Source organism: Aquarana catesbeiana, linkage group LG02 (genome assembly GCF_042186555.1).
Source record: "Aquarana catesbeiana isolate 2022-GZ linkage group LG02, ASM4218655v1, whole genome shotgun sequence".
NCBI classification, from domain to species: Eukaryota; Metazoa; Chordata; class Amphibia; order Anura; family Ranidae; genus Aquarana; species Aquarana catesbeiana.
In genome coordinates this window covers 774,763,463-774,778,650 of record NC_133325.1, presented here as the reverse complement: position 1 = coordinate 774,778,650, position 15,188 = coordinate 774,763,463, and the positions used below count along the sequence as shown (strand labels likewise).

The 15,188-nt window shown below is 42.9% G+C and overlaps 1 protein-coding gene across 13 annotated transcripts in view; it reads left to right on the top strand.

Moving 5' to 3' along the window:
• Positions 1 to 15,188, top strand: part of POU2F1 (POU class 2 homeobox 1) — a 142,210-nt gene that overhangs the window by 86,397 nt on the left and 40,625 nt on the right. For 9 of the 13 annotated variants that reach the window (XM_073617356.1, XM_073617364.1, XM_073617361.1 and 6 more), the window contains one exon: positions 11,308 to 11,427. The exons of the other annotated variants lie outside the window; for them this stretch is intronic. In XM_073617356.1, coding sequence (XP_073473457.1) covers positions 11,308 to 11,427 — 120 coding nt within the window. The remainder of the gene's footprint in view (positions 1 to 11,307; positions 11,428 to 15,188) is intronic. 13 annotated transcript variants of the gene reach the window in all.

Here is a 15,188-nt window from a genome sequence, read left to right as displayed (position 1 = left end):
CTTTCCAGTACATAGAGATATTAAGGCAAGTCCAGAACATATGTAGAAGGTCTGCTCCCACAGAACCACAACGGGAGCAGGCCGCAGCAGAGTTAAAGTGGAGTTCTACTAAAAAAATAAAGTAAAAGTCAGCAGCTAAAAATACTGCAGCTGCTGACTTTTAATAATCGGACACTTACCTGTCCCAGGGTCCAGCGATGCGGGAGAGCGAACCCCCGCTCCTCTCCCCCTCCTCTCTGCGGCGCCGTTATTGTAAGTGTGGGCGCCCAGCTGTGGCTTCACAGCCAGGCACCCACTGCGCATGCAAGAGCCGCGCCGCTCCCCGTGACTGGCCGGGCAATCATCTGGGACCTGTGACGTGTCCCAGATGTTTGCCGAGAGGGAGGGGGGAGAGGTGATCTCCCTTCTGGTGCCGCGGTGCGCGGAAAGGAAGTGGGAGCTGAGACCCTCTGAAAAGAGGGTACCGGCTCACCCCCCAAAAAAATGACATGCCACATGTGGCATGTCAGGGGGTCACCTCCCTTAAAGCGGAAGTCCCATTTTTGGGTGGAACTCCCCTTTAAAGCCCATACTGGCTAATTTACACAGCCTGCGATTGACCGCCTCAGCTATGTTGCTGGGGGGGTGGGTCCCATCCCGGTCTGGTCCCTTTCTGTCCACTCAGCTCTCCTCACTGAGATCTGCAGATGGTAACTTCAGCTCCCCGTCTCCTGTTTTCTGAAAGCTCATTCTGCGCTTTGAATGGCTGTAGAGAAGAGAGGGCTGCAGATAATACAGGTACAACTTGTGTAGGAGGTTTTGTTTCATCTCTGTGTATCACCTGAAGCCAGTCACTTCACTGGCCAGTGAAAAGTGGGGGGTTTACAACCACTTTAACTGATCATTGGCCATAAGAATCTGGTACATGCCAGTTGTTTGAGGCAGCAAGGAAGGGAGGTCCGGGGGGGATCAGCAGACTATTAACAGAAGGGAGAAGGGGAGTGTATGTGAATGTACAGAAACCTCTGGCTGAAAAACAAAGCTACTCCACTCCCTGTCTGCATCTCAAGGTTCTAATTTTGAACGGAGTGTCCCTTTAAATGCAGCGTCTACTCGTCTCCCATGACAGGCTCAATGTGTGTTTACAAGATAGTTTTGCATTTTGTATGCATTGCGCTTGTCTGTCTGTCTCAGTCTGAGTGCTTTGCACAGATTATACGGTATGTGCAAATCATTGTACACAGCACTGATATTGCTGAACATGTATAGCGTATGAAGTTCTAATCATTCATGTAATGACAGATAAATGGGGGAGTTTGCAGGCAGTGAGCTCCCAGGAGGGGTGTTCATTCATGAGGGTTAATGCTTTTCTCTTGGCCGGCGAATCCATTTTATCACATATTTTGATGCATATTCTTTGTGGTGGCTGAAATGTCTCTATTAGGACGGAATTACACGCTAGTTAAGCGGCTCCCCGATCTCAAGACGAGACTGTTGTTATCCCAGCCTCCGAGCCATACTGTATAATAAAACATGACTGTTCCCAGTGTCACTCACTCCGAAAGGCATTGCTGGATTCTCAGCGTGTCCTGCTAGTTCAGTGTGTGGGACCAGAAGAAGACACCAGACTGCACTGCGCTCGATGAAACGTTTACGCCTGAAGTGTTCGTCTGACGAATTGTGCTTTATAATTGCAAAAAAAAAAAAAAATGCTTTTTCTTTTTGTGAATTAGCAGTTGCAGTTTGTGGTGCTTCCTTCCCACTGCCAAGTCCATGTGTAGAAATGTTAGGCTTCTGTATGTCCCAACTTCTCAGCAGGGTATAGTTCAATAAGCCCCTCCGTTCACACTGAATGCGGCTTTGAAATCGTGCTACTTCAGCGCCATTTTCAGAGCCGCCGGTCAATACGATTTTAAGGTGCGGCTTGCTGACGACTGTGCGATTTTATGCACAGATGTCAATGCAATTCGCACATGAAATCTGCAGAAATAATGCAGGAACCTTTTTCATCGCTGCATCATGAGTTGCGCTGATAATGAACGCTTCCATCGCTGGCACTTCCATTGGAACTGTCAAATCGCATGACGATTTGCACTGGTGTGAATGGGGGCTAAACCCATTTGGGCTAATAAGCCTGTAGCCGAAACTGAAGCCAACAGCAAATATACATGGTTTAAAGTCTAACTGACGTCGCAGAAATAGTAGTTTGGTCTGTAGGATATTTTGCTGACAACTGTCACTTTTATAACCTTAATACAGAAAAAAGTGCAGCGCTGGATATATACAAAACCCAAATAAATAGTGCTAATAAAAGATTATTATATATGAACCATGTACATTGAAAAAAATCAAGCACAAATCTATGCATCCATAAAAAAGAAGTACTTGTGTGGTTAATACCACCATAGAACACACGTATTCTTATGGTGAAGCACTTCTTTTTTATGGATGCATAGATTTGTGCTTGATTTTTTTCAATGTACATGGTTCATATATAATAATCTTTTATTAGCACTATTTATTTGGGTTTTGTATATATCCAGCGCTGCACTTTTTTCTGTATTTATCTATTAGTGCCCTTTATCAAGGTCATAGTGCTTAGCTGCAGGATATTCTTTCACAGGATTGTTTTATTCACTTTGAAATTGATTTACACACCTAGCGCAAATTTTTTCTTTTATAAATACTTTTATAACCTTGCCTCCACTTTTCTGTTGATGACAATTGTGCAGGGTGTCGGTCAGGGTGGATTTGATTTAAATTACTAGTAAAAAGGCTTGATTTAAAGTGGTGTTCCGGCCGAAATTACTTTTTAAATAAAAATACCTCTATAATACACAAGCTTAATGTATTCTAGTAAAGTTAGTCTGTAAACTAAGGTCTGTTTTGTTAGTTTATAGCAGTAGTTTGTTATTTTATAAACTTACAGCAGCCCGTGGCCATCTTAAGTGAGGGCATCTGAAGCCAGACTGTATTTCTTCCTGGATCTCATCCTTACAGATCTCGCACATGCTCAGTGCAGCACAAGCAGTGTAATAGGTTTCAGGTCAGGTTTCCATAGCAATGGCAGTGTCAGAGGAAGTTGCCGCCCCTTCCCAAAAGGCATTGCAAACAGGAAATGATGCGATGGGCCGTGGCCAGGGAGGAGGAAGTGAAAAATGAATACAGCAGATATACAGTAAGTGCTGAGAACATAAATAAATATCCAATTCGTTTACAGTGCACAGTTTAGTGAGGGATGCTGAAGAGTTGTAAAAGTGGGTGGAACTCCACTTTAAATCAACTCGATTTAAATCATAATTTTTAAAGAGCAACTGTCATCTCTGTCCTGCAGCAGCTCCTCCTCTGACCCGCTGTTGATTCACCGACATTCTCATTCACTTTAATGACACAACAAGGTGAAGGACATGGCGGCAGCAGGTGATTGGATGCCCGCTAACAGATGCCCGCTTACAGACGACCGGACTTTCCGGCAGAAAAGGTCCGACGGAATCATTCCGTCGGACATTTCGATCGTGTGTGGGCTTCATCAGACTTTTTCGTTCTAAAATTCTGAAGGACCTAGAAATAGAACATGTTTCAAATCTTTCCGATGGAATCAGTTGGGAAAAACATTCGTCTGTATGCTATTCCGACGGAACAAAAACGACGCAAGGGCAGCTATTGGCTACTGGCTATTGAACTTCCTTTTTCTAGTAGCGTCGTACGTCATCGCGTTCTAACCAATGGGACTTTGGTGCGATCGTGTTTAGGCAAGTCCGTTTCAGCGGGACTCCGTCTGAAAGACCATCGGAGTCTATTCTGACGGAAAGTCCGGTCATGTGTAAGCGGCATTAGGATGAGCTCAGGCATGTTCGCAAACAGCACGTGCAGAGCCCGCCAGGAAGTCGGCACTGCGGAGCGCTAAACACAAGCAGTGAGACATTTCCCAATCTCTGCAGCCGCACATCGGGACAATGTCTCACTGCTTGGCTGATTAGCGCTGCGCAGAGGCGACTTCCTGGTGGGCTCTGCACGTGCGGTTTGCGAACACGCCTGAGCTCATCCTTAGTAAGGACTTATTCTTGCTGGTAGGTAGAATCTTTAATATTTGCAAACAAAATGAAGGTTTTCTATTTAGAATAATAAGCTGTCAGGTTAGTAAAACAGCGATATCAGAACTGATTCAATCATACAGTTTGTAGTGTACATAGATTTGCAAAACAATGGGATAAAAGAATATTCCTGAACATTGTTTTATCTCATGGTTACTGTGAAATTGTGTGAATGCATCTATGTACTGCATGTTATCTCAGATTGCCAAGCTTGGATTCATTGAACGAGTTTACCAAAAATGCAAATATTGCAGAATATACAGCCTCATGCTAAATAACCAAGCTCCATTTCATGCTGAATAAACTAAATTTATTAATTTATCTTAAATAGAAAATGATCTTTTAGATAGATTTTTACTCTAAAAGCAATTTATTAAAATCAGTTTTTAAATCCAAAAAAATTAGATTTTTTTTTTTTTCTTTAAATCATTGATTTTTATTCACCCTGGTGTCAACACAGTTTAGTAGGCACCAGACATTGACCACCCTGCTCTGTATACTCTCTAAAGCTGGGTAAACATGGACCGAAAATCAGCCGGTTCAGCAGGAACCAGCCAATTTTTACTCTGTATGTACTGCTGACTGTTCAACAAAAGCAAGTTTAGCCAATGCCAGTTCTCTGTATTCTGACACGAGGGGGGGGGGATTGGGGAGGGTGCTTGTCATCCTAGCAACAAGACAGGATGATGCCATCTTTGGGAGTTTTTCGGCCAGGATACACATGGCCTACACGTATAGCATGGGATGGATACTACCCGCCGGGGTGCTCACGAGTATAGTTGAGGTCTTTAGTCACAGCCGGTTCCCAATAGCAACTCAGTTACTCAGCCAGTAGTTGTTTAAAGTCCTCTGTGCACGTAAACTCAGTGCAATAAAACCACATATTTCTGAATTTGGTGTGCATGTTCATAATGGAGCTTGTGAAACTTTCCATCTCTGATATCCTCGACCCTTCTGATCCCATTGATTTTGTTAAAATTTTGGTTAAAAAATTCTGGAAATTCTGGATGAAGTTTGCCATTTCTAAGAATGTTTTGAAGCAGTGTGGAAGGCTAAATCATGTTTTTTTTTTTTTGTGTGGCTTTTAAAGGTGCAGTGGGCTTTAAAAGGCTCCTCGTTGTTATGGAGGCTCTTTTCAACTAGCCTGGATCTGATTTTGTGCCAAAAGATGGCACCTCAATGGCTGAAAGCCTGACACTAAATAATGAAGAACAGAGGGGCTTTAACGCTAACCTACAGTGCCTTGAAAAAAGTATTCATACCCTTTTGAAATTTTCCACATTTTGTCATGTTGCAACCAAAAATATAAATGTATTTTGTTGGGATTTTATGTGATAGACCAACACAAAATGGCACATAATTGTGAAGTGGAAGGAAAATGATAAATAGTGTGGCGTACATTTGTATTCAGTCCCCTTTACTCCAATACCCCTAACTAAAATCTAGTGGAACCAATTGCCTTTAGAACTCACCTAATTAGTAAATAGAGTCCACCTGTGTGTAATTTAATCTCAGTATAAATACAGCTGTTCTTCGAAGCCCTCAGAGGTTTGTTAGAGAACCTTAGTGAGCAAAAAGCATCATTAAGGCCAAGGAACACACCAGATAGGTCAGGGATAAAGTTGTGGAGAAGTTTAAAGCTGGGTTAGGTTATAAAAAATGTCCCAAGCTTTGAACATCTCACGGAGCACCATGATCCGAAAATGGAAAGAGTATGGCACAACTGCAAACCTACCAAGACATGGCCGTCCACCTAAACTGACAGGACGGGCAAGAAGAGCATTCATCAGAGAAGCAGCCAAGAGACCCATGGTAACTCTGGAGGAGCTGCAGAGATCCACAGCTCAGGTGGGAGAATCTGCCCACAGGACAACTATTAGTCGTGCTCTCCACAAATCTGGCCTTTATGGAAGAGTTGCAAGAAGAAAACCATTGGTGAAAGAAAACCATAAGAAGTCCAGTTTGCGAGAAGCCATGTGGGGGACACAGCAAACATGTGGAAGAAGGTGCTCTGGTCAGATGAGACCAAAATTGAACTTTTTGGCCTAAAAGCAAAACGCTATGTGTGGTGGAAAACGAACACTGCAAATCACCCTGAACACACCATCCCCACTGTGAAACATGGTGGTGGAAGCATCATGTTGTGGGGATGCTTTTCAGCAGGGAGAGGGAAGCTGGTCAGAGTTGATGGGAAGATGGATGGAGCCAAATACAGGACAATCTTAGAAGAAAACCTGTTAGAGTCTGCAAAAGACTTGAGACTGGGGCGGAGGTTCACCTTCCAGCAGGACAACGACCCTAAACATACAGCCAGAGCTGCAATGGAATGGTTTAGATCAAAGTATATTTATGTGTTAGAATGGCCCAGTCAAAGTCCAAACCTAAATCCAATTGAGAATCTGTGGCAAGACTTGAAAATTGCTGTTCAAAGACGCTCTCCATCCAATCTGACAGAGCTTGAGATGTTTTGCAAAGAAGAATGGGCAAAAATGTCACGTTTTTGGTTGTAACATGATAAAATGTGGAAAATTTCAAGGGGTATGAATACTTTTTCAAGGCACTGTATATCGATAAACAAAATCATGTGTCAGTGCTAAAATGGTAATTACATGACTTTGTTGACAAATTATGATCAGTGTTAGGGTTTGCTTTGTTTGCAAACAAAAGCATTGATCTCCGTGTCAGATAACAACATGGTTTGATCTCATGAAGTTTAAGAGTTTGGAGGCTCTGAAATGAGGAAGCGTAACCTTGCCCCTACCAAGATGGTGGCTTCCACACACACACAGTAAAACACAAAATAAGATAAAGTCGTAATGGGGGACAGATCGGCTGTAAGGAGGCCACAGGCAATACTGGTGACAAGTCCTTTGCCCTCTGTCTGTCTTTTTTTGCCTTTGGGAACATCTTCCAGAGTTCATTCCTCCTTATTTATGGCTGTAGACTTTGGTAGGCTCTTTGCACCACAAACCAGATCCTGAAGTGTGGAAAGTCTTTTTGCTCCTTGTTTGTAAGTGGCCTTTCCTTGTAGTAGATGGTTACTAATATAGCCACCTGATACTAATCTATAATGCCACTGGGGCATGTCAGAATGATGGTCTCAACCTGCTTCATTCGATTAATGGAAGAGTACTAATCTGTAATTGGAAATGTTATGCAATTATGATTTATTCCAGTGGATAATGTAAATACTTGGGGAAAAGTTGAAGATACTCAGAGGACCCTATAAGAATGGTGGATGGCAAGGCATCTGCCAATCCAATGCCTTATTGCATTGTTGACCTTGCAGGACTTATCACAGTTTGAACTTTTAGGATAGGTATGTGCAGGGAAAGACTTGCTCCTATATAGAATAAGGAGCCACCAAGAACCCCTTAGAGATGTTTTTAATAAGTGGAAAAATGTTGGTCTAGTGCTGAGCATGTCAACCCTTTGAAGGCTTTATTGTCCACTAGGGAAGGTCACAGACTGTCCATCTTTTGTAAGGACCAGGTCCTGTACATCATCTAAACACTGATTAAGTCTTTACATTAAAATAGCATATTTTAAGAGAAAAACTGATTTTGTGTGCAAAGGCCACCACTCTTCAACCTCAGTAGGGTTTACTTTGCTGGGCTAAAGAAGATGGCATTAGAGTAAACCTGAGCTTGGATTATTTCACCTTTACCAAAAAAAAAAACTGCCTGTGCAGGTAAGGGGCACCTGTAGATGAAAACAAACTGTGCAGCTTCGACTAAAGTTAAATAATGCCCTTTCCATAGGTGGAGGCCATTTACATACCTCTTGAAGCCTGTCCAACAAGCTGACAATTTTTTCATGGAGTTCTGCTTTAAAGATTCTGCAGGTACAGAACAATACCCCTTATGTTAGAAATGCACTTCACTCCAAATTTTCTCTTGTGGAATGACACCACATGCTTTTTGTGGACTATAATTGCAAGACTTGGTGTCAGCCCTGCCCAGTTGCCTGGTAATACATGACTGAATCTCTCATGCTGTTCATTTCCACAGCATAGGGACTAATTGTTTTGTAGTACAAGATAAGAACTAGACAGTCCCCTTGAGGTAACACATGAAGTGTACGCAGCACACAGGACATTCGCAAATTTCTTTTTCATCCATTGATGAACACAAACTTTTGGGTTCTACTGTGTCCAATCCCCCTGTAGGTGGCAGTATAACCCAAAGGTGAAAGACTTTGTGCCCCTCAGTGGACCTCAATATAAGGATCTTATGGTGAATACAGAAGTTATTTTTTTGCACTTAAGAAAACACTTTCAATTAATTATTTTACGGACCAAAATTGAGCAGATAACAGAAAATAATTGTTAGGATTTACATACACTTTAACCACTTGCTGACCGCAGGAGATAGGAGATTAGGAGATATATATATATATATATATATATATATATATATATATATATATATATATATATCTCCTAATCTCCTATCTCCTGCGGTCAGCAAGTGGTTAAAGTGTATGTAAATCCTAACAATTATTTTCTGTTATCTGCTCAATTTTGGTCCGTAAAATAATTAATATGTTAATTATATATATGTTTATCAGGGTTATGGTTGAACTGATCAGCCATAACCGCATAATTTTTTTTTTTTCTTCAGCCAGTGGCTGGTTTTCTCATGAAAAGCATTTCCAGCGGCTCATGAGCCGCTGGAACGCTTTCAGAAACAACTGCGAGTATTCCTCCGGCTTAGCGTTTTTACCAGCGTGCCCTAGAAACGTTCCGAGGGTGCAGCCTGCTGGTCACAGAGGTGATAAAAGACTAGATCATCTTTGATTGCCTTGGAGGACTGGAGCGATGTCATGACATTACTTCCGGTCCAGGATGGAAGTAAACTTTTTTTTTTTTTTTCATCTTTTGCTTTTAAAGGTAAAGAAGAGATTTAGGGTCTCTTTGACCCCAGATCTCTCCATAAAGAGGTCCTGTCCTCCCTATTTCTGTTACAAGGAATGTTTACATTTCTTGTGATAGGAATAAAAGTGATTAAAAAATTAAAGGGACAGTGCAAAAATAAAAAGTAAAATAAATAGGAAAACATTTTTTTTTTTATAGTTCCCCCCCCCCCCCCCCATCCCTGCATGCTCCCACGCAGAATCTAACGCATATGTAGTTCGCTCGTGCAAATGTAAAAGGTGTTTGTACCACACATGTGAGGTATCGCCGCAAACGTTTGACCGAGAGCAATAATTCTAGTGCTAGATCTCCTCTGTAACTCCAAACATGTAACCTGTAAAAAAATTTTGAAGTGTCGCCTATGGAGATTTTTAAGTACCGTAGTTTGTCACCATTCCATGAATGTGCGCAATTTTAAAGCGTGACATGTTAGTTATCTATTTACTCTGCGTACCATCATCTTTCATATTTACAAAAAAATTTAGGGTATGTTTTTAATGTGTTTTTTTTTTTTTAATATTATTATCCATTAAAGTTTGTTTTTTCCCCCAAAAATTGCGCTTGAAAAACTGCTGAGCAAATACCATGTGGCATAAAAAAATTGCAACGACCGCCATTTTATTCCCTAGGGTCTCTGCTAAAAAAAAAAAAAAAAAAAAAAAACGTGTATAATGTTTGGGGGTTCTGAGTAATTTTCTACAAAAAAAATGATGATTGTTACATGTTGGAAAGGAGTGCCAGAATAGGTTTGGGCGGAGTGTGGTTAAAGTGTATTTTTTCCCCAAAAATTACATTCGAAAAAACTGCTGCACAAATACCGTGTGACAAAAAATATTGCAATAATTGCCATTTTATTCCCTAGGGTTTCTGCTAACTATAAATAAAAAAAAAATAGATATATCTATCTATATATAATGTTTGGGGGTTATAAGTAGTTTTTTAGAAAAAAAATACTGATTTAAAACTGAATAGAAAAACGCATATATGTGAGCTGGTGGTGCTGCACACCCCGAAGCATTTATATGATGGAGAGGTTCCTTCGTGGGGTTTTTTTAGCAGCCAAAAAATGATTCAAATATTTTTAATTAAAATTCTTTATTGTATCAAAAAGCAATTTGACAGTTACATGAGAGTTGTAAAAAATTGTGCTCTGGCATTCACATAAAAATGATTTAAAAGACAAGTATGGGTTTGGGTTCCCCCCCCCATCATACTTACCTAGGTGGATGCAACAACATTCGGATGCTGCATCTGTCCCCCCAGCGCCTCTACACCGAGAACCGAGCGATCGAACATCGCCGATAGCTCGGTTCTCTCCACTCTCCGAGCAGAGGGCTGCTGCCTGTCAATCAGCAGTTTTCCTGCTCTGCTCCTCCATGCTCATTGGAGCGATGAGCTGTGAAGGGGCGGGGAGAGGCGGTCTCTGGCTCTCAGCAGCTCACTGAGAGGCTGAGACGGTTGTCAGTCCAGGCACCTGGAGGATCCCGACTTCCATTGTCGGGATGACGCGGTGCCTGGACTGATTCCTGTGACGTTAGCAGAGAGCAGGCTTCAGACCGCTCTCTGCTGAAAACTGGTCACAGGAGTGCAAAACAAATTGCACCCCTGTGACCCATAGGAGGAGCCCAGCCATACGAGCTCAGGCTGGACTTCTCCTTTAAACTTGTGATAAAAAAGTCCCAGAAAAAGCAAGGTCAAGTAGTCAAGATTGTGAGCTCCTGCTTGGAATAGGGACTGTTGTAAATGGCTGTGTATACTCTGTAAAGTATTTGGATGATATTTGAATGCTGTGAAAAAGGAGTAGTTGTCTTCATTATCCTTTTACCTGGGTATGTACCATTGACCTACCCGTTCCCACTACCTATTTCTGGCTGCTACAGGTGGATGGTTGGTAACCCTGCAGATCATGTTGGTGACAGCTGACCACCAATGTGCCAGTAGAGAAGGACCGGCAATGTATAAAGGGGACTAGGAGAGATGTGGAAAGGTATTGTGCTAATCAACACACACTGCACTTGCTGTCAACATGTTTCAGGTTCTTGGGGTTAGAGGGGAAAATGTTTAGGAAAGCACTCTGGATGGGAGAGAGTAATTCTCTTTCACAGTCCAGTAATGAGGCTGGAGGAAGGGAGGGGTGACACAGGAAGCTGCAGTGTCTGAACAGCGGTGTCACCTTCTAGTCTGTTAATCATAAAAGTGGCTGAATACACAAGTCATTCCTATATGTACATTTAGCGGGTTGGATGAACATGCTGTTTGTGTGTTATTAAATAGCATTTAGTTTATTATGTAGTAATTTATAAGGATTCTCTGTTGTAGACTAAATTTAAAGAAGAACCTGGGGAGCCTCCGCAGCCAGTCCAGCCTTCCCAGCAGCCCTCACTACAGGCGGCCATACCCCAGACACAGCTCATGGTAGCCGGAGGACAGATCACGGGGGTAAGCACGCTGGAATGTACTGTCGGTCTGATTGAAGCCAGCTCAGTTTGCCAACATTTGTGCCACGCCTAAGTTTGAGTCACTGTGATTGGTTCCCTGTACTTTCTAAGTACATTGGTTTACCTTCTGGAACAGAGCTTGAAATACTTTGCTTGCTGTGAACTGGTTCTCCTTTCAAAAGAGGAAAACTGTGTTCTGCCATTTGTCATCTCTTGATTGTTCAAGTGTAACCTATCCCTCAAAAACACTCACATGCCAGGAATACCTTAAGAATGTATTTGTCATGAGAAGAAGTCAAAAGCCAACGCGTTTCGGTCGATCATCAGGGCTTGAATGCTGGCAGTGATTCAAAATAATACTGGACAACAGTAGGTCCAGGGCAGAGTGAAAAGCATCAAGGGTTACGGGTTTAATAAGTGATAATGATTCGAGTCACCAGGCTGAAAACTGATGAAGGGGGAGTTGTAAAGCCTTGAAATGCGTTTGGTTTTTGACCGCCTGTCATGAAAAATAAACTTTTACTGGACTCATTCAAGTTTCGTATTGCTCCAGTGTTGCCAACCATCAGTAGTATTACTGGCAGCCAGTATAAAACTGGCACTTTTCTCCTGCCAGTAAATGCCAGTGACAGGAAAAGGTTGCCAGTAAAATAAAAAAGACGATTGGCTCGGAACTGCGCATGCGCAGTTCTGGCCTGGAGCTGGCCGAGACCATCCGAGTCCCTGCTACAGTGTGCTAGGGCGGGGCCAGTGGGGGCGGGTCTGGCAGGGGTGGTTGTGTGATGTCATGGTGCAAGGGAGCCGAGCGTGCAGATCTGTGGGATGGGAGCAAGACAGACCGGGAGTGGGACTGTCAGTGTTGTATGGACTGGAGTGGACTGAAGGGACCACCTGGCATGGAGAGCGACTGTGACTCAGGAGAGAGGATGTGTCTTGTCGGTGAGGTGTCATCATCATCTGTGCTGCTTGCACACTGCTGTCAGTGTTACTGTCGTGTGTGTGTGCCGCCCATTCCAATTTCTTGCCCTCCTGAGTCCTGTCCCTGAGCTACTTACTTACTATTTTGAAAATAAAATAAGAAATATGTTTTTTGCCTTAATATCTACCTTAAATCACAAATTTGTTTGTAGCCTAAATACGGAAATTTGCACTTAAAACTGTAATTTTGCAACTTTTGGAAATGCCAGTAAAAACTTGGCCGTGCCAGTAATTTGTGGGTGTCATTAAATTTCAGTCTGGTTGGTTGGCAACACTGTATTGCTCTCCTCCTTTTTTTAAAGTGATTGTAAAGCTTTTACAAACATGTTCTACTTACCTGCTCTGTCCTCCTCTTCTGAGGCTCCTCCTCTTCCGCACGTGGCCCTGTAAGAAAGCCACTTTCTTTGGGGGCACTCGTGTAGGCTCGCTCCTGAGCAGCCCTGTCTGCATCTATTAGCACAGACTGTGTGGCTCCACCCCCCCGCTCCTTCGTCACGTAATTTGATTGACAGCAGCGGCAACCAATGGCAACCACTGATTTCAGCACAGCCTGAGAGAGCTGGGAGAAGAGGAGAGAGCTGCTGCTCCCATGCATGGATTGAGAATGGGCTTGGGTAAGTATGGGGGGGGGGGGGGATTCTAACAGAAGGTTTTTTACCTAAAGGCATATGTTGTGTGCAAAATGTGTCTTTAACGCATCTTCTGGGGATAGGCTCGTTAATTGGTGTCCACGGTATCTAAAATTTCAAGGCAGGTCTAAACGAGCCCTTAGAGTTAGGGATCTCAAACTGGCGGCCCTCCAGCTGTTGCAGAACTACAAGTCCCAACATGCCTCTGCCTGTGGGAGTCATGCTTGTAACTGTCAGCCTTGCAATGCCTCATGGGACTTGAAGTTTTGCAACAGCTGGAAGGCCACCAGTTTGAGACCCCTGCCCTTAGAGTTATTAGTGTGCTTATGTTGGCTCTCAACTGAACTGTCAAGCCATCAAATGGCTAGAGTCATAACTGATCACATGTGCAGCACCATGGCAACTGCAATTCAAATGGAGGCTAAAGATGGCAGCTGCCTTGGCTGTAAAAAGAGAGGAGGGTTTAGTTCCTCTTTTTTAAAGTTTTCATTGGCTGTGTGTCAGGATAACAATACAAGAGGACAGTTGGGAGGCGGAGATAGAATGTTGTCCCCCTGTTACAGAAATCGCCTGAAAGCTGCACATTCAAAAATATAAAAATTTTAAAATAAAATGAAAATGTTAAAGCTGATATGAGATCTTAATGATTGGGTTTACATCTACTTTATCAGCTTTTGCAATTGCATTTAGTTCCTTTTTATAAGGGTAGTGTGTAATTGTTGCCTCTCATACATTTTTTAATATATATAATACCTTTAATTATGCTCCATGTTTTCTTTTCTTTTTTTTTTTTTTTTTGTACCTCACTGCTTAGAAAAATAGTTTGAAGTTCAGTTTCCTCCCCCCCCCCCCCCCCCCTTTTTTTTTTTAAGGCAGAAAGTTCTTCCGTCCCCCCAGATTGTTGCTTGAAATAATTAAATCTTCCAGACGTTTCTATCATCTGCTGAGCACAGGATGCCAAATGTGTGAAATGCGTTGGTTTACAATCTGCTGCTGCGGAAAGTAACGTTTGTGAATGGAACCAGTTGTCTCATCCGGAGAAATAGTTAGTATACATGCTTTAAAAAAGGTTTAAAAAGGTCTTTAAAAGATCTGTTGAAGCAGACGGACGGATTTGTTTTGAGTAGTTGTATTAGCAGTGTTTGGCACATTCTTCAGAGGATTTATAAGGCTTGAGTGGTCCTATAGAGCCACCGAATGTAAAATAGAGAAAGAGCCAATAGTATTGTTAGAACTACTGGAGTCCCTTCTTTTGATTTAAAGATAACCTGTCTGGAAAGAAATCTGGGTGCTGCAATATTTCTTTGCAAGCTATTAGAGGTACCTTGAAGTCTCGGTTGACACCTTGTCAATTACCCGACTTTAGAGTCTCCCAGCTACAGAGTTTGCAAATGCAGAGAAACTATTGCCAAAACTTTTTTTGACCATACTTTTTATGTGGGTCACAGGAGGGCATTATTTCTGCACTCCTTTCATCCAGATTCAGCAGACAGTCCACTGTGGGCCAGGGGCGTAGCTACAGGGGTTGATGGGGTCGCAATTGCAACCCGGCTCCAGGGGGACCATGTAGCCCCTTGTACACCTGGATAGGAGGGAAAGAGGCATACAGAGGAACATTTTCCTCCTGCAGCTGCTGAATGCCTGTGGGAGGGAGAGGAGGAGAGGCAGGCATTCATGGAGGGGATAGATTTCTCTATATGCCGCTGCCCTTCCTATCCCACTTATTTCTGCTGCCCCTGGGCTCCTGTGCTCTCCTCTGGCCCCCCCTTGTCCCTCGCAGCTCTCCTGGGATCCCCCCACAGGCTGAGCAGGGGGATGTGTCAGGATGGGGAGCCGGAAGGGGCCGGCAAATATGTCATTTACCGGCCCCTGCCTTGTCTAAATGAATAGTCAGTGATCAGTACCGATTGCTGACTCTGTCCATTCATAACTAAAGCCTAGTAAACTGTGTTTACTAGGCTTCAGTTTGCAAATGAACAGGAAGCTCTGTACAGGGCTATTCCTGTCCATTCATTCTATGCTGCTGCAGACTGCAGAGATGGAAAAAGAGGGCTGTGCCCCAATCTCCTATCTTTATCTCAAAGGTGTAGCATCAGAGGTCTGTTTAGACTCTTGATATCTCACCAAAGCTTGTAAATAAATAAAAAAATACTGA